Source organism: Thermobia domestica, chromosome 5, assembly GCF_964235325.1.
Source record: "Thermobia domestica chromosome 5, izTheDome1.hap1.1, whole genome shotgun sequence".
In the NCBI taxonomy this organism is placed as follows: domain Eukaryota; kingdom Metazoa; phylum Arthropoda; class Insecta; order Zygentoma; family Lepismatidae; genus Thermobia; species Thermobia domestica.
The window spans coordinates 185,774,954-185,797,905 of NC_137458.1; the positions used below are offsets into that span (position 1 = coordinate 185,774,954).

Consider the following 22,952-nt stretch of genomic DNA (forward strand, 5'->3'; position numbering starts at 1 on the left):
CAATGGGTAAGTCTGCGGTGTATAAGGTGTAAAGCAGAGGCGAAAGAACCGCGCCTTGAGGCACACCAGCTTGAATTGGTTTGGGAGCAGACTTGGTCCGTCCCACAGAGACATGGAAAAAGCGATGAAAGAGGTATGAAGTGAGGAGTTTGAGATAAGGTAACGAGAAGCATTGTAAGTGAAGTTTATAAATGAGGCCTGGTAACCACACTTTATCAAACGCCTTCGAGATATCAAGGTATACACCCACAACATATTGTCGTCGATTAAAAGAGGTAGTCAGGTGGTCGACTACCCTCACTAATTGGCTTGTTGTGCTGTGGTTAGCACGAAAACCAAATTGATGGTGGGGGAGTATATCCAGAGTGGTGACGTGCTCGTGAAGTCGGGCGAGAAGCACTCGTTCGAAGAGTTTGCTCACATGAGATAATAGGCTAATTGGTCTATAGTTTTCTGGGAGAGTCCGATTTTTACCTGGTTTAGGGAGAAGAATGACTTTCGCTTCTTTCCAAGCACGGGGAAAATAGCAAACCTGAAGGATGCCTGTAAATAAAGCAGCAAGATAGAGGAGTAGCTTCCGTATCCCATGTTTCAGTAGTTCTGGGCGGATCTGATCAACTCCAGGCGCTTTTGTGTTGGGCAAGTGACAAATTTGACGCTCAACTTCTCTTGGTGTTACGACCTCAGGCAGGGGAAGTATTGGTTGAAAATGGAGCATGCGCATAGTGTCCCGAACGTTCTGCCGAATGTGAGGAGCGACAGGAGTCGCATTAGGTGTAAACTGGCGCTCTAGAGATGCAGCAAATAGGTCTGCTTCCCTTGGTCGTCATGTATGACCCCATGCGGACCTTGCAGTATTTGAGTTTGACGAGAAGTCTCTCGGCGCTGGAAAAGGCGGGAATACTGCCAGATTTTAGTGTCATTAAGTGTGACCCCACGAAAAAGTGTCTCCCAGTACTGCTCGGTTTGTCGTCTAGTGATGGTCTTGATTTTGCGGCTTAAGGTGTTCCATAGTGTTTTGTAGAGTGGATGTCTGGTGCGCTGCCAAGTACTTCGAGCCCAGCGTTTGAGATGGATATAAAGACGAAGTAATGGAGAGTCACATTGTGGATCGGACTGCGAGTCAGGAATTATTGATGTGCTGAGGGAGTCAGCCGTACGTAGAGCAAGTGTGAGATGGGCGACCGCCTGATCAATTTCCGCAGGAGAATTTGGACGAGCGGCTATGTCGAGCAAAGAGTTTAATTCCTGCTTATAGACATCCCAGTTCGTAGTTCGGGAGATATGAGCGGGTGCAGGACGGGATATATGACGATGCGAAATTTTGAAAAGGACCGGATCATGATCTGAGTCCAGTGCTGAGATCACGTAAGGACGTGTAGCTAAGATGGTATCTTTGCTTAGAACTATGTCCAACACATCCGGTTCTCCACCTGCTTTAGGATGGTGAGTTGGATCAGGTGGCCCATAGGCAATGAATGGAGATGTGTGCAGATACCGGTGTAATATTCGTCCGTTTTCGTTGGAACGTCTGGAGTGCCATTCCCCATGTTTTGCATTGAAGTCCCCTGCCAATATGATTTTGGGGCCCAAATTCGAGATGGCGTCGAAATCATTGGGATCTAAGTCATGTGCTGGAGAACGGTAGCCCGTGACCAATATGAGAGGAATCCCGGGGAGGAAGACTTCTATAGCAAGAGCTTCTAGTGTGTGTAACGGGGGTAAAAGGAGTTGTCTAGCCTTGAAACTTCGTTTCAGGGCAATCAGTAATCCTCCTTTCCGTCCTTGAACTCGATCGAGACGAAATAATTGGTAGTTTGGCAGTCTCCAGTGTGTAACCTGGGCAGTGAAGTGAGTTTCCTGTATGAGTATGATATCTACCTGATGTTCTGCAAGAAAACAAATTAGGAGACGCTTCTGGTCGGTAAGACCATCTGCATTCCAGGTGACAACAGTCATGGTGTGATGAATGAGTGGTTGGTTAGAAGCAGCCATCAGCAATCATGTCAGCGAATGTCTCTATGACGACAGCAGCCTTAGACGCAGGATCCGTGGCTTCCCGAAGTCTAGTAAATCCCTTCTTGAGATGAGAGATAATGCGGCCAAAGTTGAAGGTTTTGATGTAAGTGAGGAGTGAGTGGAGATTAAAGTCATTAACGGATGGTGTAGACGCACTATCTGGTGTGCTGGACGTAGAGGGAGCATCCTGATTTGGTGGTGGAGGACGGTCGCTGCGAGGTCCCTTATCGTCGAGTGAATTTGATACAGTAGGACCGGAGCTGCGGCTAGAAGGAGTTGATTTCTTGAGAGCATCTGAGTAGGAGCGAAAGACGGGACAACCGCGATAATTGGCTGGATGGTCCCCTCCGCAGTTTGCACAGGTTGCTGGCGTGGATGCATCTGGTTTGGCACAGGCTTTTGTAAAATGACTTTGCCCACACTTGACACACTTAGGTTGAGCTTTGCAAGTGTCCTGTGAATGACCAAGGCGTTGGCACCGGTAACACTGCAGAACACTCGGCGGTCGATACGGCTCAAGTGTAACTTTATAATGAAGCAATGCTGATATGTTGTAGATCTCTTGTATATTTGGAGTTTTCTCGAGGGAGATGAGAAAAAGGGGCATGGGAACCCTATCTCCACCAGTGGGGCCCCGACGAGACATTTGATGAATCGTGAGTGGCTTAAAGCCTAAGGTGAATAGTTCAGACTGAAGGTCAACGACGTCTGTATCAATGGGCAATTTGCGAACGACAACCTTTAGGGGTCGGTCACTTTTGGCGATGCCAGTAGCGTATTCAGTTTTCGTCTGTTCGCAGAAGTTTTTTTATAGTTGTGAAGTCGTCCCTAGAAGATACCTGAAACACGATACGTTCTTTGTTATGCCGAACCTGAGGCGATTCTCTGAGGGTCTTGGAAAGGCTTTTGGTAAAGTTGTAAGTGTTTTTGATGCCGTAAATGTAAATAGGAGGTGGTTTAATCTCTTTGGTGCTTTTGGGCCGTGGCTCTATCACAGGAGACTCGTCAGCTGTGAGAGTAGAGAGAGGCTCAAATCGGTTGCTCATCGGTAAAGCAGGGAAGTCTGATGAATGTTGTTGGCTCAGTGTGGACTCCAAGGACGAGCGACGTCGCTTGGGTGTAGTAAACAGGGTAAAGTCCATGGCATTGTCGTCCTGCGGTGGAACAAGGGATGGAACGTCAGTCGTCGACCGGTTAGTCGAGGATGATCGTGACTTGGCAGTAGCGCCGGAGGTGGAGGGCCGCCCCAGCGGAACAAGGAAGTCCTCAGGCCGGTATTGAGATCGGCTGACTATCTTCGTTGGGATTTTGGTCTTCTTTTTTGAGATGACTGGCTTGGACGTAGCCATCATAGGAGCTCAGATGACGAGTGAAGCTGAGATGTCAAATGTATAAGCTACCCTCCGAAGAGGAGAGTAACTTAAGAAATCGTTTAGCCAATAGAAATTGCAAGGTCGCCAACAGATAATATCAATGTGGTGCGTTAACCTCCGTGGAGGTATTAAATATAATTCGACGGTTGTTTCCTCAGCCTCAAAGAGGCAAGTAATCCAACCGTATGTACGAAGATCGCGACTAAAATAAACCAATGGGGATGGAATACCTAAGTGACTTAGTTATTTTTCTCCGCCAGCTACGGATACCCTATTTTTTTTTACCTGGTTAGAGATTCCAGGTGGCCAGTTCCGTTGAGAGCTTTTTTTTTTTTTAGTGCTAGCCGAAGGCTAGCTCCCTTGCGAGGGTTACGCCCTCTATCCGGGATGAGGAGTGCAGAGACTGGGGAAGGAAGGATATTGGAGGTGGTCTATGGGAAGTAAGAGTAAGCGGAAAGAATCATTTATTTTATTTAGATCATAATTTCAGTTTATTGCTTTTATTGCATTTTATTCAATTTCATTGGACATTATGAACTTTGTTCATAATCATGAGGACTGGGAAAAAATGACAATGAAGTGCATATGACAGGACAACACAAGGATATGTTAGTGAGACGAATGCAGATTATCTTCTTGTCCAGGGGCTGCTCTGGACAGTAATGTAGACAAGTGGAGCCCTGTTAGCACAATAGGTTACGGTGCAGCATATGTAGGTGATATATGAAATGGAAGGTGATCAGAAGAATAAGCTGAAGCGACAAAATGATCTGGATGGTCTGGTGGAATGGTTTTGAGATATAAAGAGAAGAGTAGGGATAGAGGGCAAGTAGAAAATTGATATCCTAAATCATAGTGGCGGTCGGCATCCATAGTATCTAGAAGTAATGGATGACGTTGCTGAAACCGGTTTGTGATGAACTTTAGTCGCAACTGTTCAAGATGACGGAGAATGGTAGGAAAAGAGATACGGTCGTAAAGCTCCTGTGTCGGACTGGGAAGCTTGATCCTATAAGCCAGACGAAATGCGTGCCTTTCAAGAACTTGTAATTTCTGATAGAAAAAAGGTAGTGCAGCAACCCAAGCGGGATGACCATAAGTTAGAACTGGACGTAAGAATACCTTATACGTATTAAGGATTGTAGTGGGTTGCAATCCCCATGTGGTACCAACTAGACGTTTTAGTAAATTGAGCCGAGCATACGCTTTACGAATGATTGCTTGAAGATGGGCCCGCCAAGTTAAGTGATGATCGATTATGATACCAAGATAGGTAACCTGTTTAGTAGGTGATATTCGTGTGCCATGAACCTCTAGATTAAGTAGATTGGGGTTTTTCTGAACTCGAGAACGTTTTCGAGGTGGTATGAAGACGATAGCTTGAGTCTTAGTCGAGTTTATATGAAGGCGCCACTTAGCACACCATCGGAGAAAAGAGTCTATTGCTAGGCGGAGTGCAGAATTGATTTGTTGAATAGTTCTGGCTGTGCAAAGAAAGGCAGTGTCATCTGCATATTGAAAAGTATGAACATTGGGAGGAAGGGTTGGCATATCGGCTACAAACAGAAGGTATAGAAGAGGCGAGAGAGCGGAGCCTTGAGGTACACCAGAATGGATAAAGATCGGATGTGATGAAGAACTATTGATGGTAACATAAGATAGGCGGTTAGAAAGAAAATGGAAAATGAAACGGAGGTAGCAGAGTGGAAGCCTAAAACGGTGAAGTTTGAACATGAGGGCTAAATGCCACACTTTATCAAAAGCCTTCTCTAGGTCAAAAAGAATGAGGCATGAAGGCCGATCAGTGTTATAATGATTTGTGATTAGGTTGAGAAGTCTGAGCAATTGATCATTAATGCTGAAATTAGGTCGGAAACCAGCTTGGTGTACAGGCAAGAGATTATATTGAGAAAGATGGTGATGTAGTCTGATGACAATGATGCGCTCAAGAATTTTGCTAAAAACGGAGGTTAATTGTATTGGACGGTAAGAAGCAACAGAATCTGGAGGTTTGTTGGGCTTAAGAAACATGAGAGTGGAAGAAGTCTTCCAGTCACAGGGGATGTAGCCGGTCCGGAGAATAAAAGAATATATATATGAAAGAAGCAGAAGAAGACAATAAGGAGCCTCTTTGATATGACGATAAGTTATGTGGTCGATACCAGGAGCTGTGTTGCGCTTGCGGTTTACGACGGTGGCGATATCAGATGTAGAAATTGGAGCTGTGAGAGGATTGTTGTCTGGAAGAATGTGTGCTGCGCTGGGTTGTAGATATGAAGATGATAAGTTCAAGCGATCAGTAGGATGTCTTTGAACAAAATCAGATGGGAATGGGGTGAAGGTAGTCTGCAGGTGGTCTGCAAAGGCGTTCGCTTTCTCTTCGTCTGTGTGTAATGGTTGGTTATTTACTAACAGCGGATATGGTGTGCGAGTAAGCTTCCCAGTCAACATATGAAATCGCTTCCAATACTTAGTAGGGTGTGAAGTTTCAGCTAAGTTGTTACACGTCTTCACCCAGTTGCGAAGCTTATGTGCCTTGACGTAGTTACGTACAGTGCGCTGAAGTTGGCGATGATGACGAAGAGCTTCTAGGTTACCAGTGCGCTGATATTCGCGAAAGAATTCACGAGAACGATGTATGAGAGGTAGGTAGTTTGGCGGTAAACGTGGTTGGTACCTGGATATTTCAGTTGTGGGAATATGAAGGTCAGAAGCGTGATGAATGGAATGAGTGATTTCAGAGACCCGTGCGTAGAGATCATCTTCGGTAGTAGGAGGCTCGATGGTAACCAAATCTTCAGCAATAGTAGTGCGATAGTCATCCCACTTGGCTTGATCAAATCGTGGAACACGACGAGGTTCAGGGAGCAAACGAAGAGTAGGAGCCTGCGGTTGATCGATATGAAGTTTGATAGGAAGGTGATCACTACCTATGGAATCGAGCACTTCAAGTGTGCAACGCTGGAAGAGATTGCCAGAAGAAATAACTACGTCAGGTGTGGTATTCGTGATGGGTCTGGTTGCTTTAGGTATATCAAAAACATGGCCGGTGGTATGAGTAGTAATGAAGTCAAGGAAACTTTGTTTCTGATTAGCTGGACGGCTGTGAATATTGATGTCGGCCAATATGATATAATATTTAAAGTTATTGGAGATGTAAAGAAAGAATGAGCGTGGGATGGGATGTCCAGGGCGTACATATATGGTAGCTATGGTAACGTAAAGTGAGTGGAAGTACAACGTAGTAATGAGATACTCTGGAACATTAATCAATGCAGGATGATATTGGCGGTGACTAATCGAAGGATGGAAGCCAATGGCCACTCCTCCGTTTGCTCGGCGTGCTGCAATAGTAGAATCTGAACGGAGTAGGGTGTAGCGAGGTATCCTGAACGTCATAGATGGAGTAAGGAGAGTTTCGTTCAGAAGGAAAGCCTGAATAGTTTCTTCTAGAAGTAGCTGTTCGAAGAGAGTGTACTGGGAAGTAAGTGACCGAATATTAAGAAACAGTAATGAAATACCCATGATTAAGGTGCAGGAGTAGTGTTGGAAGTGTCGGAGGAGACATGTAATTCGTCAAGAGGGGTGGCATGAAAATAGACATGAGGTCCAGAGTAAGTAGCTTGGAAAGAGTATTTAAAGATGATGCGGGCTGCGTGATTGACCACCTGGAGAATATGTTGACGTAGAAAAGGATGAATATTTTGCAATGCGATGGTAAAGAACGAAAGGAGTTGATGGATGGAAATTGCTTCGCCAAGAGGTTGGGGTGGTACATTGTGTTGAATGTCAGGCAGGACGGGTCGCAGCGGAACAGTGAGCTCCGGATTTAAAGGTTCGGCCGTTGGCCGTGCTTTGCAGCGATAGCTATATGTGGGGTGTTGTTCCGGGCACGTAGAGCATTGAGGTGGCTTCGTTAGGTTATTGCAAGCTTTCGTTTCGTGGTTTCCACTGCAGTACCCACACTTGCTTGGCTGCGTGCATTTCGATGTTGGATGTGAATTGTATGCTTGGCAGCGCTCACATCTTAATGGTAAAGGTGGCGGCGATTTCGATGGCTCTACGCGATGTTTCTTTTTATAGATGAGGGCGCCATGAGTAAGAAGATCATCAATAGTGGTTTGAGAATTGGTTAATATTCGTACCATATAGGTAGCTCCTTGATCGTTTTTAATACGAAGGCATTTTACAATGGAGTGTCCCTCAAGAGTAAGTTCTTCCATGACCTCGTCGTCGGTTAGAGAAGGGTCAACCCCTCTAATGACAACCGAAAGAGCCGGTGGTTTACGTGGTGGCGGTGCTTGACGAAATGTCTTAGGTTTGAGGCGCTTCATATTGGCGTGCTTACCAAAAATTTCAAAGCTGCACTTATTTCGCACAGTAGTTAAGAAAGTAGAATCGTAAGATTTGAAAATGATTCCGTTTCGAGTGCGAACTATCTGTGCTACAGAAGCGCGTGGCAGATATTTTACAAGTTGTTGGAAGGCTAGCTTTGTATTGTCAAACTTGGTGTCAAAATTGGTGAGCAGAAATGAATACAGACACGGTTTGGAGGTATCCTGAATAGATGGGAATTCTTTGTCGTCGTCTAGATTCATTGAACTGACAGATTGTTCAGAATCACTTACAGTATGATGGCGTTTAGTCGGTGGTTGATGAGAAGTGCTGTTGGCTTTATCCGGTGTACGAGAGCGGGATCTACCAGTATTCTTGCCTTGAGAGGTAGTTTGCTGTCTGCGGTCGGCCTTCTTACCCACCGAGGTAGGTTCGATAGACGGACCCGGAGGTAACGGTGGTAGTCCCGGATGGCCACCTGATGCCATCCCTTGAGATGTTAGACGACTCTGACAATGAGATGACGTGCTAGGGGAAGCCCACTGTGGCTCTCACTTGAGGCAGCAATACGTCCTCGCGGAGATGTCGGTCAGTGCGAACACTGGCCCTCCACAAAATAGATGATGAAGAGATTGGATGATGATGGCCACGGGCTCCCACTTGAGTCAACAATACGGACTTCAAGGGGATGTCGATTGTCTGTAGCAGAGCAATCTTCCCTGAATGAACAAAAATAATATTAGTAGCTCTCAGAGCGTTAGTAATTCTTCTCATAACTATGAATCGAAGATCGATTCTGACTTCTGAGTTGAGATGCGTTGAGAGCTTAGCTTAGCTTAGCTTGAAAGTGTGGTTTTGTGTCGAGTATCGGACAAAAGTCCCTGACTCGATGACAGCTATAGAAAAGAAAATGATTAGACCTGTGGGGGGTGAGTTAGAATATGAGATACGACGACGTCATGTGACCTTCAGCTGCAACTGTCGCAGTGAGGGGGAGAGTGTGGGTAAAGAGTTATGCTACAACCGTGGCGTCCTGTAAGTTCGTCGGTGTGTATGCGCTGTGCCAATGGCTGCTATAGCGGGGTTGACGTGGCGGGGGAGGTTGGCCCAAAAACGAGTATGGTGTTGATGTAACACGTCCCGGATAGGATATATGTTTAAGTCCTCTAAAAGTTGACGATTGCGCGTATATCGGTCATGGCCTGTTATGATACGAGCTGCCCTGGTTTTCACACTCTCGACCGTGCGCAAGTGACTGAGTGCCGCATGTTGCCATGCTGGACATGCGTAGGTGATTGTGGACAAAATTACCATTTTAAAGACGTGGAGTCTTGTTTCATGACTTAAGGCACTGCAACGCAGAATAGTATAGAGGGCAGACAATTTTCGAAGGGCTCGGTGTTTAATGTCCCTGATATGAAGACCAAAAGTAAGGCCTCTATCTAATATAACTCCCAAGTATTTAGCATGCAGACGGTGCGGAACTTCAATGTTGTCATAGTATAAACGATGGATGGCTCTGCTGCGTCTTTTGCTATAGCAGACTGCAACACTCTTATCCGCGTTGATTTTTAGGCGCCAGATGATAGCCCAACGTTGAAAGACATTGAGTTGGCGCTGCATGTAGTGGTAGGAAAGACGAAGATTGCTGCTGTTCGTAAAGAAAGCAGTGTCATCGGCGTATGTTGCAGGAAAACAATGTGGCACAATGGGTAAGTCTGCGGTGTATAAGGTGTAAAGCAGAGGCGAAAGAACCGCGCCTTGAGGCACACCAGCTTGAATTGGTTTGGGAGCAGACTTGGTCCGTCCCACAGAGACATGGAAAAAGCGATGAAAGAGGTATGAAGTGAGGAGTTTGAGATAAGGTAACGAGAAGCATTGTAAGCGAAGTTTATAAATGAGGCCTGGTAACCACACTTTATCAAACGCCTTCGAAATATCAAGGTATACACCCACAACATATTGTCGTCGATTAAAAGAGGTAGTCAGGTGGTCGACTACCCTCACTAATTGGCTTGTTGTGCTGTGGTTAGCACGAAAACCAAATTGATGGTGGGGGAGTATATCCAGAGTGGTGACGTGCTCGTGAAGTCGGGCGAGAAGTACTCGTTCGAAGAGTTTGCTCACATGAGATAATAGGCTAATTGGTCTATAGTTTTCTGGGAGAGTCGGATTTTTACCTGGTTTAGGGAGAAGAATGACTTTCGCTTCTTTCCAAGCACGGGGAAAATAGCAAACCTGAAGGATGCCTGTAAATAAAGCAGCAAGATAGAGGAGTAGCTTCCGTGTCCCATGTTTCAGTAGTTCTGGGCGGATCTGATCAACTCCAGGCGCTTTTTTGTTGGGCAAGTGACAAATTTGGCGCTCAACTTCTCTTGGTGTTACGACCTCAGGCAGGGGAAGTATTGGTTGAAAATGGAGCATGCGCATGGTGGCCCGAACGTCCTGCCGAATGTGAGGAGTGACAGGAGTCGCATTAGGTGTAAACTGGCGCTCTAGAGATGCAGCAAATAGGTCTGCTTGCCCTTGGTCGTCATGTATGACCCCATGCGAACCTTGCAGTATTTGAGTTTGACGAGAAGTCTCTCGGCGCTGGAAAAGGCGGGAATACTGCCAGATTTTAGTGTCATTAAGTGTGACCCCACGAAAAAGTGTCTCCCAGTACTGCTCGGTTTGTCGTCTAGTGATGGTCTTGATTTTGCGGCTTAAGGTGTTCCATAGTGTTTTGTAGAGTGGATGTCTGGTGCGCTGCCAAGTACTTCGAGCCCAGCGTTTGAGATGGATATAAAGACGAAGTAATGGAGAGTCACATTGTGGATCGGACTGCGAGTCAGGAATTATTGATGTGCTGAGGGAGTCAGCCGTACGTAGAGCAAGTGTGAGATGGGCGACCGCCTGATCAATTTCTGCAGGAGAATTTGGACGAGCGGCTATGTCGAGCAAAGAGTTTAATTCCTGCTTATAGACATCCCAGTTCGTAGTTCGGGAGATATGAGCGGGTGCAGGACGGGATATATGACGATGCGAAATTTTGAAAAGGACCGGATCATGATCTGAGTCCAGTGCTGAGATCACGTAAGGACGTGTAGCTAAGATGGTATCTTTGCTTAGAACTATGTCCAACACATCCGGTTCTCCACCTGCTTTAGGATGGTGAGTTGGATCAGGTGGCCCATAGGCAATGAATGGAGATGTGTGCAGATACCGGTGTAATATTCGTCCGTTTTCGTTGGAACGTCTGGAGTGCCATTCCCCATGTTTTGCATTGAAGTCCCCTGCCAATATGATTTTGGGGCCCAAATTCGAGATGGCGTCGAAATCATTGGGATCTAAGTCATGTGCTGGAGAACGGTAGCCCGTGACCAATATGAGAGGAATCCCGGGGAGGAAGACTTCTATAGCAAGAGCTTCTAGTGTGTGTAACGGGGGTAAAAGGAGTTGTCTAGCCTTGAAACTTCGTTTCAGGGCAATCAGTAATCCTCCTTTCCGTCCTTGAACTCGATCGAGACGAAATAATTGGTAGTTTGGCAGTCTCCAGTGTGTAACCTGGGCAGTGAAGTGAGTTTCCTGTATGAGTATGATATCTACCTGATGTTCTGCAAGAAAACGAATTAGGAGACGCTTCTGGTCGGTAAGACCATCTGCATTCCAGGTGACAACAGTTATGGTGTGATGAATGAGTGGTTGGTTAGAAGCAGCCATCAGCAATCATGTCAGCGAATGTCTCTATGACGACAGCAGCCTTAGACGCAGGATCCGTGGCTTCCCGAAGTCTAGTAAATCCCTTCTTGAGATGAGAGATAATGCGGCCGAAGTTGAAGGTTTTGATGTAAGTGAGGAGTGAGTGGAGATTAAAGTCATTAACGGATGGTGTAGACGCACTATCTGGTGTGCTGGACGTAGAGGGAGCATCCTGATTTGGTGGTGGAGGATGGTCGCTGCGAGATGCCTTATCGTCCAGTGAAGTTGATACAGTAGGACCGGAGCTGCGGCTAGAAGAAGTTGATTTCTTGAGAGCATCTGAGTAGGAGCGAAAGACGGGACAACCGCGATAATTGGCTGGATGGTCCCCTCCGCAGTTTGCACAGGTTGCTGGCGTGGATGCATCTGGTTTGGCACAGGCTTTTGTAAAATGACTTTGCCCACACTTGACACACTTAGGTTGAGCTTTGCAAGTGTCCTGTGAATGACCAAGACGGTGGCACCGGTAACACTGCAGAACACTCGGCGGTCGATACGGCTCAAATGTAACTTTATAATGAAGCAAAGCTGATACGTTATAGATCTCTTGTATATTTGGAGTTTTCTCGAGGGAGATGAGAAAAAGGGGCATGGGAACCCTATCTCCACCAGTGGGGCCCCGACGAGACATTTGATGAATCGTGAGTGGCTTAAAGCCTAAGGTGAATAGTTCAGACTGAAGGTCAACGACGTCTGTATCAATGGGCAATTTGCGAACGACAACCTTTAGGGGTCGGTCACTTTTGGCGATGCCAGTAGCGTATTCAGTTTTCGTCTGTTCGCAGAAGTTTTTTTATAGTTGTGAAGTCGTCCCTAGAAGATACCTGAAACACGATACGTTCTTTGTTATGCCGAACCTGAGGCGATTCTCTGAGGGTCTTGGAAAGGCTTTTGGTAAAGTTGTAAGTGTTTTTGATGCCGTAAATGTAAATAGGAGGTGGTTTAATCTCTTTGGTGCTTTTGGGCCGTGGCTCTATCACAGGAGACTCGTCAGCTGTGAGAGTAGAGAGAGGCTCAAATCGGTTGCTCATCGGTAAAGCAGGGAAGTCTGATGAATGTTGTTGGCTCAGTGTGGACTCCAAGGACGAGCGACGTCGCTTGGGTGTAGTAAACAGGGTAAAGTCCATGGCATTGTCGTCCTGCGGTGGAACAAGGGATGGAACGTCAGTCGTCGACCGGTTAGTCGAGGATGATCGTGACTTGGCAGTAGCGCCGGAGGTGGAGGGCCGCCCCAGCGGAACAAGGAAGTCCTCAGGCCGGTATTGAGATCGGCTGACTATCTTCGTTGGGATTTTGGTCTTCTTTTTTGAGATGACTGGCTTGGACGTAGCCATCATAGGAGCTCAGATGACGAGTGAAGCTGAGATGTCAAATGTATAAGCTACCCTCCGAAGAGGAGAGTAACTTAAGAAATCGTTTAGCCAATAGAAATTGCAAGGTCGCCAACAGATAATATCAATGTGGTGCGTTAACCTCCGTGGAGGTATTAAATATAATTCGACGGTTGTTTCCTCAGCCTCAAAGAGGCAAGTAATCCAACCGTATGTACGAAGATCGCGACTAAAATAAACCAATGGGGATGGAATACCTAAGTGACTTAGTTATTTTTCTCCGCCAGCTACGGATACCCTATTTTTTTTTACCTGGTTAGAGATTCCAGGTGGCCAGTTCCGTTGAGAGCTTTTTTTTTTTTTAGTGCTAGCCGAAGGCTAGCTCCCTTGCGAGGGTTACGCCCTCTATCCGGGATGAGGAGTGCAGAGACTGGGGAAGGAAGGATATTGGAGGTGGTCTATGGGAAGTAAGAGTAAGCGGAAAGAATCATTTATTTTATTTAGATCATAATTTCAGTTTATTGCTTTTATTGCATTTTATTCAATTTCATTGGACATTATGAACTTTGTTCATAATCATGAGGACTGGGAAAAAATGACAATGAAGTGCATATGACAGGACAACACAAGGATATGTTAGTGAGACGAATGCAGATTATCTTCTTGTCCAGGGGCTGCTCTGGACAGTAATGTAGACAAGTGGAGCCCTGTTAGCACAATAGGTTACGGTGCAGCATATGTAGGTGATATATGAAATGGAAGGTGATCAGAAGAATAAGCTGAAGCGACAAAATGATCTGGATGGTCTGGTGGAATGGTTTTGAGATATAAAGAGAAGAGTAGGGATAGAGGGCAAGTAGAAAATTGATATCCTAAATCATAGTGGCGGTCGGCATCCATAGTATCTAGAAGTAATGGATGACGTTGCTGAAACCGGTTTGTGATGAACTTTAGTCGCAACTGTTCAAGATGACGGAGAATGGTAGGAAAAGAGATACGGTCGTAAAGCTCCTGTGTCGGACTGGGAAGCTTGATCCTATAAGCCAGACGAAATGCGTGCCTTTCAAGAACTTGTAATTTCTGATAGAAAAAAGGTAGTGCAGCAACCCAAGCGGGATGACCATAAGTTAGAACTGGACGTAAGAATACCTTATACGTATTAAGGATTGTAGTGGGTTGCAATCCCCATGTGGTACCAACTAGACGTTTTAGTAAATTGAGCCGAGCATACGCTTTACGAATGATTGCTTGAAGATGGGCCCGCCAAGTTAAGTGATGATCGATTATGATACCAAGATAGGTAACCTGTTTAGTAGGTGATATTCGTGTGCCATGAACCTCTAGATTAAGTAGATTGGGGTTTTTCTGAACTCGAGAACGTTTTCGAGGTGGTATGAAGACGATAGCTTGAGTCTTAGTCGAGTTTATATGAAGGCGCCACTTAGCACACCATCGGAGAAAAGAGTCTATTGCTAGGCGGAGTGCAGAATTGATTTGTTGAATAGTTCTGGCTGTGCAAAGAAAGGCAGTGTCATCTGCATATTGAAAAGTATGAACATTGGGAGGAAGGGTTGGCATATCGGCTACAAACAGAAGGTATAGAAGAGGCGAGAGAGCGGAGCCTTGAGGTACACCAGAATGGATAAAGATCGGATGTGATGAAGAACTATTGATGGTAACATAAGATAGGCGGTTAGAAAGAAAATGGAAAATGAAACGGAGGTAGCAGAGTGGAAGCCTAAAACGGTGAAGTTTGAACATGAGGGCTAAATGCCACACTTTATCAAAAGCCTTCTCTAGGTCAAAAAGAATGAGGCATGAAGGCCGATCAGTGTTATAATGATTTGTGATTAGGTTGAGAAGTCTGAGCAATTGATCATTAATGCTGAAATTAGGTCGGAAACCAGCTTGGTGTACAGGCAAGAGATTATATTGAGAAAGATGGTGATGTAGTCTGATGACAATGATGCGCTCAAGAATTTTGCTAAAAACGGAGGTTAATTGTATTGGACGGTAAGAAGCAACAGAATCTGGAGGTTTGTTGGGCTTAAGAAACATGAGAGTGGAAGAAGTCTTCCAGTCACAGGGGATGTAGCCGGTCCGGAGAATAAAAGAATATATATATGAAAGAAGCAGAAGAAGACAATAAGGAGCCTCTTTGATATGACGATAAGTTATGTGGTCGATACCAGGAGCTGTGTTGCGCTTGCGGTTTACGACGGTGGCGATATCAGATGTAGAAATTGGAGCTGTGAGAGGATTGTTGTCTGGAAGAATGTGTGCTGCGCTGGGTTGTAGATATGAAGATGATAAGTTCAAGCGATCAGTAGGATGTCTTTGAACAAAATCAGATGGGAATGGGGTGAAGGTAGTCTGCAGGTGGTCTGCAAAGGCGTTCGCTTTCTCTTCGTCTGTGTGTAATGGTTGGTTATTTACTAACAGCGGATATGGTGTGCGAGTAAGCTTCCCAGTCAACATATGAAATCGCTTCCAATACTTAGTAGGGTGTGAAGTTTCAGCTAAGTTGTTACACGTCTTCACCCAGTTGCGAAGCTTATGTGCCTTGACGTAGTTACGTACAGTGCGCTGAAGTTGGCGATGATGACGAAGAGCTTCTAGGTTACCAGTGCGCTGATATTCGCGAAAGAATTCACGAGAACGATGTATGAGAGGTAGGTAGTTTGGCGGTAAACGTGGTTGGTACCTGGATATTTCAGTTGTGGGTATATGAAGGTCAGAAGCGTGATGAATGGAATGAGTGATTTCAGAGACCCGTGCGTAGAGATCATCTTCGGTAGTAGGAGGCTCGATGGTAACCAAATCTTCAGCAATAGTAGTGCGATAGTCATCCCACTTGGCTTGATCAAATCGTGGAACACGACGAGGTTCAGGGAGCAAACGAAGAGTAGGAGCCTGCGGTTGATCGATATGAAGTTTGATAGGAAGGTGATCACTACCTATGGAATCGAGCACTTCAAGTGTGCAACGCTGGAAGAGATTGCCAGAAGAAATAACTACGTCAGGTGTGGTATTCGTGATGGGTCTGGTTGCTTTAGGTATATCAAAAACATGGCCGGTGGTATGAGTAGTAATGAAGTCAAGGAAGCTTTGTTTCTGATTAGCTGGACGGCTGTGAATATTGATGTCGGCCAATATGATATAATATTTAAAGTTATTGGAGATGTAAAGAAAGAATGAGCGTGGGATGGGATGTCCAGGGCGTACATATATGGTAGCTATGGTAACGTAAAGGGAGTGGAAGTACAACGTAGTAATGAGATACTCTGGAACATTAATCAAAGCAGGATGATATTGGCGGTGACTAATCGAAGGATGGAAGCCAATGGCCACTCCTCCGTTTGCTCGGCGTGCTGCAATAGTAGAATCTGAACGGAGTAGGGTGTAGCGAGGTATCCTGAACGTCATAGATGGAGTAAGGAGAGTTTCGTTCAGAAGGAAAGCCTGAATAGTTTCTTCTAGAAGTAGCTGTTCGAAGAGAGTGTACTGGGAAGTAAGTGACCGAATATTAAGAAACAGTAATGAAATACCCATGATTAAGGTGCAGGAGTAGTGTTGGAAGTGTCGGAGGAGACATGTAATTCGTCAAGAGGGGTGGCATGAAAATAGACATGAGGTCCAGAGTAAGTAGCTTGGAAAGAGTATTTAAAGATGATGCGGGCTGCGTGATTGACCACCTGGAGAATATGTTGACGTAGAAAAGGATGAATATTTTGCAATGCGATGGTAAAGAACGAAAGGAGTTGATGGATGGAAATTGCTTCGCCAAGAGGTTGGGGTGGTACATTGTGTTGAATGTCAGGCAGGACGGGTCGCAGCGGAACAGTGAGCTCCGGATTTAAAGGTTCGGCCGTTGGCCGTGCTTTGCAGCGATAGCTATATGTGGGGTGTTGTTCCGGGCACGTAGAGCATTGAGGTGGCTTCGTTAGGTTATTGCAAGCTTTCGTTTCGTGGTTTCCACTGCAGTACCCACACTTGCTTGGCTGCGTGCATTTCGATGTTGGATGTGAATTGTATGCTTGGCAGCGCTCACATCTTAATGGTAAAGGTGGCGGCGATTTCGATGGCTCTACGCGATGTTTCTTTTTATAGATGAGGGCGCCATGAGTAAGAAGATCATCAATAGTGGTTTGAGAATTGGTTAATATTCGTACCATATAGGTAGCTCCTTGATCGTTTTTAATACGAAGGCATTTTACAATGGAGTGTCCCTCAAGAGTAAGTTCTTCCATGACCTCGTCGTCGGTTAGAGAAGGGTCAACCCCTCTAATGACAACCGAAAGAGCCGGTGGTTTACGTGGTGGCGGTGCTTGACGAAATGTCTTAGGTTTGAGGCGCTTCATATTGGCGTGCTTACCAAAAATTTCAAAGCTGCACTTATTTCGCACAGTAGTTAAGAAAGTAGAATCGTAAGATTTGAAAATGATTCCGTTTCGAGTGCGAACTATCTGTGCTACAGAAGCGCGTGGCAGATATTTTACAAGTTGTTGGAAGGCTAGCTTTGTATTGTCAAACTTGGTGTCAAAATTGGTGAGCAGAAATGAATACAGACACGGTTTGGAGGTATCCTGAATAGATGGGAATTCTTTGTCGTCGTCTAGATTCATTGAACTGACAGATTGTTCAGAATCACTTACAGTATGATGGCGTTTAGTCGGTGGTTGATGAGAAGTGCTGTTGGCTTTATCCGGTGTACGAGAGCGGGATCTACCAGTATTCTTGCCTTGAGAGGTAGTTTGCTGTCTGCGGTCGGCCTTCTTACCCACCGAGGTAGGTTCGATAGACGGACCCGGAGGTAACGGTGGTAGTCCCGGATGGCCACCTGATGCCATCCCTTGAGATGTTAGACGACTCTGACAATGAGATGACGTGCTAGGGGAAGCCCACTGTGGCTCTCACTTGAGGCAGCAATACGTCCTCGCGGAGATGTCGGTCAGTGCGAACACTGGCCCTCCACAAAATAGATGATGAAGAGATTGGATGATGATGGCCACGGGCTCCCACTTGAGTCAACAATACGGACTTCAAGGGGATGTCGATTGTCTGTAGCAGAGCAATCTTCCCTGAATGAACAAAAATAATATTAGTAGCTCTCAGAGCGTTAGTAATTCTTCTCATAACTATGAATCGAAGATCGATTCTGACTTCTGAGTTGAGATGCGTTGAGAGCTTAGCTTAGCTTAGCTTGAAAGTGTGGTTTTGTGTCGAGTATCGGACAAAAGTCCCTGACTCGATGACAGCTATAGAAAAGAAAATGATTAGACCTGTGGGGGGTGAGTTAGAATATGAGATACGACGACGTCATGTGACCTTCAGCTGCAACTGTCGCAGTGAGGGGGAGAGTGTGGGTAAAGAGTTATGCTACAACCGTGGCGTCCTGTAAGTTCGTCGGTGTGTATGCGCTGTGCCAATGGCTGCTATAGCGGGGTTGACGTGGCGGGGGAGGTTGGCCCAAAAACGAGTATGGTGTTGATGTAACACGTCCCGGATAGGATATATGTTTAAGTCCTCTAAAAGTTGACGATTGCGCGTATATCGGTCATGGCCTGTTATGATACGAGCTGCCCTGGTTTTCACACTCTCGACCGTGCGCAAGTGACTGAGTGCCGCATGTTGCCATGCTGGACATGCGTAGGTGATTGTGGACAAAATTACCATTTTAAAGACGTGGAGTCTTGTTTCATGACTTAAGGCACTGCAACGCAGAATAGTATAGAGGGCAGACAATTTTCGAAGGGCTCGGTGTTTAATGTCCCTGATATGAAGACCAAAAGTAAGGCCTCTATCTAATATAACTCCCAAGTATTTAGCATGCAGACGGTGCGGAACTTCAATGTTGTCATAGTATAAACGATGGATGGCTCTGCTGCGTCTTTTGCTATAGCAGACTGCAACACTCTTATCCGCGTTGATTTTTAGGCGCCAGATGGTAGCCCAACGTTGAAAGACATTGAGTTGGCGCTGCATGTAGTGGTAGGAAAGACGAAGATTGCTGCTGTTCGTAAAGAAAGCAGTGTCATCGGCGTATGTTGCAGGAAAACAATGTGGCACAATGGGTAAGTCTGCGGTGTATAAGGTGTAAAGCAGAGGCGAAAGAACCGCGCCTTGAGGCACACCAGCTTGAATTGGTTTGGGAGCAGACTTGGTCCGTCCCACAGAGACATGGAAAAAGCGATGAAAGAGGTATGAAGTGAGGAGTTTGAGATAAGGTAACGAGAAGCATTGTAAGCGAAGTTTATAAATGAGGCCTGGTAACCACACTTTATCAAACGCCTTCGAGATATCAAGGTATACACCCACAACATATTGTCGTCGATTAAAAGAGGTAGTCAGGTGGTCGACTACCCTCACTAATTGGCTTGTTGTGCTGTGGTTAGCACGAAAACCAAATTGATGGTGGGGGAGTATATCCAGAGTGGTGACGTGCTCGTGAAGTCGGGCGAGAAGTACTCGTTCGAAGAGTTTGCTCACATGAGATAATAGGCTAATTGGTCTATAGTTTTCTGGGAGAGTCGGATTTTTACCTGGTTTAGGGAGAAGAATGACTTTCGCTTCTTTCCAAGCACGGGGAAAATAGCAAACCTGAAGGATGCCTGTAAATAAAGCAGCAAGATAGAGGAGTAGCTTCCGTGTCCCATGTTTCAGTAGTTCTGGGCGGATCTGATCAACTCCAGGCGCTTTTTTGTTGGGCAAGTGACAAATTTGGCGCTCAACTTCTCTTGGTGTTACGACCTCAGGCAGGGGAAGTATTGGTTGAAAATGGAGCATGCGCATGGTGGCCCGAACGTCCTGCCGAATGTGAGGAGTGACAGGAGTCGCATTAGGTGTAAACTGGCGCTCTAGAGATGCAGCAAATAGGTCTGCTTGCCCTTGGTCGTCATGTATGACCCCATGCGAACCTTGCAGTATTTGAGTTTGACGAGAAGTCTCTCGGCGCTGGAAAAGGCGGGAATACTGCCAGATTTTAGTGTCATTAAGTGTGACCCCACGAAAAAGTGTCTCCCAGTACTGCTCGGTTTGTCGTCTAGTGATGGTCTTGATTTTGCGGCTTAAGGTGTTCCATAGTGTTTTGTAGAGTGGATGTCTGGTGCGCTGCCAAGTACTTCGAGCCCAGCGTTTGAGATGGATATAAAGACGAAGTAATGGAGAGTCACATTGTGGATCGGACTGCGAGTCAGGAATTATTGATGTGCTGAGGGAGTCAGCCGTACGTAGAGCAAGTGTGAGATGGGCGACCGCCTGATCAATTTCCGCAGGAGAATTTGGACGAGCGGCTATGTCGAGCAAAGAGTTTAATTCCTGCTTATAGACATCCCAGTTCGTAGTTCGGGAGATATGAGCGGGTGCAGGACGGGATATATGACGATGCGAAATTTTGAAAAGGACCGGATCATGATCTGAGTCCAGTGCTGAGATCACGTAAGGACGTGTAGCTAAGATGGTATCTTTGCTTAGAACTATGTCCAACACATCCGGTTCTCCACCTGCTTTAGGATGGTGAGTTGGATCAGGTGGCCCATAGGCAATGAATGGAGATGTGTGCAGATACCGGTGTAATATTCGTCCGTTTTCGTTGGAACGTCTGGAGTGCCATTCCCCATGTTTTGCATTGAAGTCCCCTGCCAATATGATTTTGGGGCCCAAATTCGAGATGGCGTCGAAATCATTGGGATCTAAGTCATGTGCTGGAGAACGGTAGCCCGTGACCAATATGAGAGGAATCCCGGGGAGGAAGACTTCTATAGCAAGAGCTTCTAGTGTGTGTAACGGGGGTAAAAGGAGTTGTCTAGCCTTGAAACTTCGTTTCAGGGCAATCAGTAATCCTCCTTTCCGTCCTTGAACTCGATCGAGACGAAATAATTGGTAGTTTGGCAGTCTCCAGTGTGTAACCTGGGCAGTGAAGTGAGTTTCCTGTATGAGTATGATATCTACCTGATGTTCTGCAAGAAAACGAATTAGGAGACGCTTCTGGTCGGTAAGACCATCTGCATTCCAGGTGACAACAGTTATGGTGTGATGAATGAGTGGTTGGTTAGAAGCAGCCATCAGCAATCATGTCAGCGAATGTCTCTATGACGACAGCAGCCTTAGACGCAGGATCCGTGGCTTCCCGAAGTCTAGTAAATCCCTTCTTGAGATGAGAGATAATGCGGCCGAAGTTGAAGGTTTTGATGTAAGTGAGGAGTGAGTGGAGATTAAAGTCATTAACGGATGGTGTAGACGCACTATCTGGTGTGCTGGACGTAGAGGGAGCATCCTGATTTGGTGGTGGAGGATGGTCGCTGCGAGATGCCTTATCGTCCAGTGAAGTTGATACAGTAGGACCGGAGCTGCGGCTAGAAGAAGTTGATTTCTTGAGAGCATCTGAGTAGGAGCGAAAGACGGGACAACCGCGATAATTGGCTGGATGGTCCCCTCCGCAGTTTGCACAGGTTGCTGGCGTGGATGCATCTGGTTTGGCACAGGCTTTTGTAAAATGACTTTGCCCACACTTGACACATTTAGGTTAAGCTTTGCAAGTGTCCTGTGAATGACCAAGACGGTGGCACCGGTAACACTGCAGAACACTCGGCGGTCGATACGGCTCAAATGTAACTTTATAATGAAGCAAAGCTGATACGTTATAGATCTCTTGTATATTTGGAGTTTTCTCGAGGGAGATGAGAAAAAGGGGCATGAGAACCCTATCTCCACCAGTGGGGCCCCGACGAGACATTTGATGAATCGTGAGTGGCTTAAAGCCTAAGGTGAATAGTTCAGACTGAAGGTCGACGACGTCTGTATCGATGGGCAATTTGCGAACGACAACCTTTAGGGGTCGGTCACTTTTGGCGATGCCAGTAGCGTATTCAGTTTTCGTCTGTTCGCAGTAGTTTTTTATAGTTGTGAAGCCGTCCCTAGAAGATACCTGAATCACGATGCGTTCTTTGTTATGCCGAACCTGAGGCGATTCTCTGAGGGTCTTGGAAAGGCTTTTGGTGAAGTTGTAAGTGTTTTTGATGCCGTAAATGTAAATAGGTGGTGGTTTAATCTCTTTGGTGCTTTTGGGCCGTGGCTCTATCACAGGAGACTCGTCAGCTGTGAGAGTAGAGAGAGGCTCAAATCGGTTGCTCATCGGTAAAACAGGGAAGTCTGATGAATATTGTTGGCTCAGTGTGGACTCCAAGGACGAGCGACGTCGCTTGGGTGTAGTAACCAGGGTAAAGTCCATGGCATTGTCGTCCTGCGGTGGAGCAAGGGATGGAACGTCAGTCGTTGACCGGTTTGTCGAGGATGATCGTGACTTGGCAGTAGCGCCGGAGGTGGTGGGCCGCCCCAGCGGGATAAGGAAGTCCTCAGGCCGGTGTTGAGATCGGCTGACTATCTTCGTTGGGATTTTGGTCTTCTTTTTCGAGATGACTGGCTTGGACGTAGCCATCATAGGAGCTCGGATGATGAATGAAGCTGATGTCAAAAGTATAAGCTACCCTCCGAAGAGGAGAGTAACTTAATTAATCGTTTAGCCAAGAGGAATAGCTAGGTCGTCAACAGAAATAATCAATTTGATGTGTTAACCTCCGTGGAGGTATTAAATATAATTCGACGGTTGTTTCCTCAGCCTCAAAGAGGCAAGTAATCCAACCGTATATACGAAGATCGCGACTAAAATAAACCAATGGGGATAAATACCTAAGTGACTTGGTTATTTTTCTCCGCCAGCTACGGATACCCTATTTTTTTTTACCTGGTTAGAGATTCCAGGTGGCCAGTTCCCGTTGAGAGCACGCACGGTCACGGTCACGGTCACGGTAATGTTGAAGTTTTGTGAAGAGTATCGGGCCGAAGCCCCTGACTCCATGAGTAAGATGGCATAAAGAATATATATAGATGTGCTGGTGGCTAGATGGGTATTACTATTGTTTTGTTATGTCTGGTAGTCTACATCTGCAACTGTCGCAGAGTAGCTGATGTTGTTATTTCGAGCTATGGAAAGATATTAAATGCGTGGCGTGCGATGAACATTCCGTAGAGCGCATTCAGTGCCGATGGTGGCTATAGCTGGATTAACATGTCTTGGTAAAGTATGCCAGAACTTATGATGGAGATGCCGTAGAACTTCTCTAACAGGAGGCAGCTCTAAATCTTCCAGAATTTG

General features: G+C 46.0%; 1 protein-coding gene across 1 annotated transcript; it reads right to left on the reverse strand.

Annotated features, from left to right (window-relative positions):
• Positions 1–8,407: 8,407 nt before the first annotated feature.
• Positions 8,408–16,351, reverse strand: LOC145685343 (uncharacterized). The gene is made up of 2 exons (XM_081757724.1): positions 15,017–16,351; positions 8,408–8,446 (listed from the first exon to the last, which is right to left on the reverse strand). Exons 1-2 carry the CDS (start codon positions 16,349–16,351, stop codon positions 8,408–8,410), a joined length of 1,374 nt encoding a protein of 457 aa, XP_081613850.1.
• Between the last annotated feature and the right edge of the window lie 6,601 nt (positions 16,352–22,952).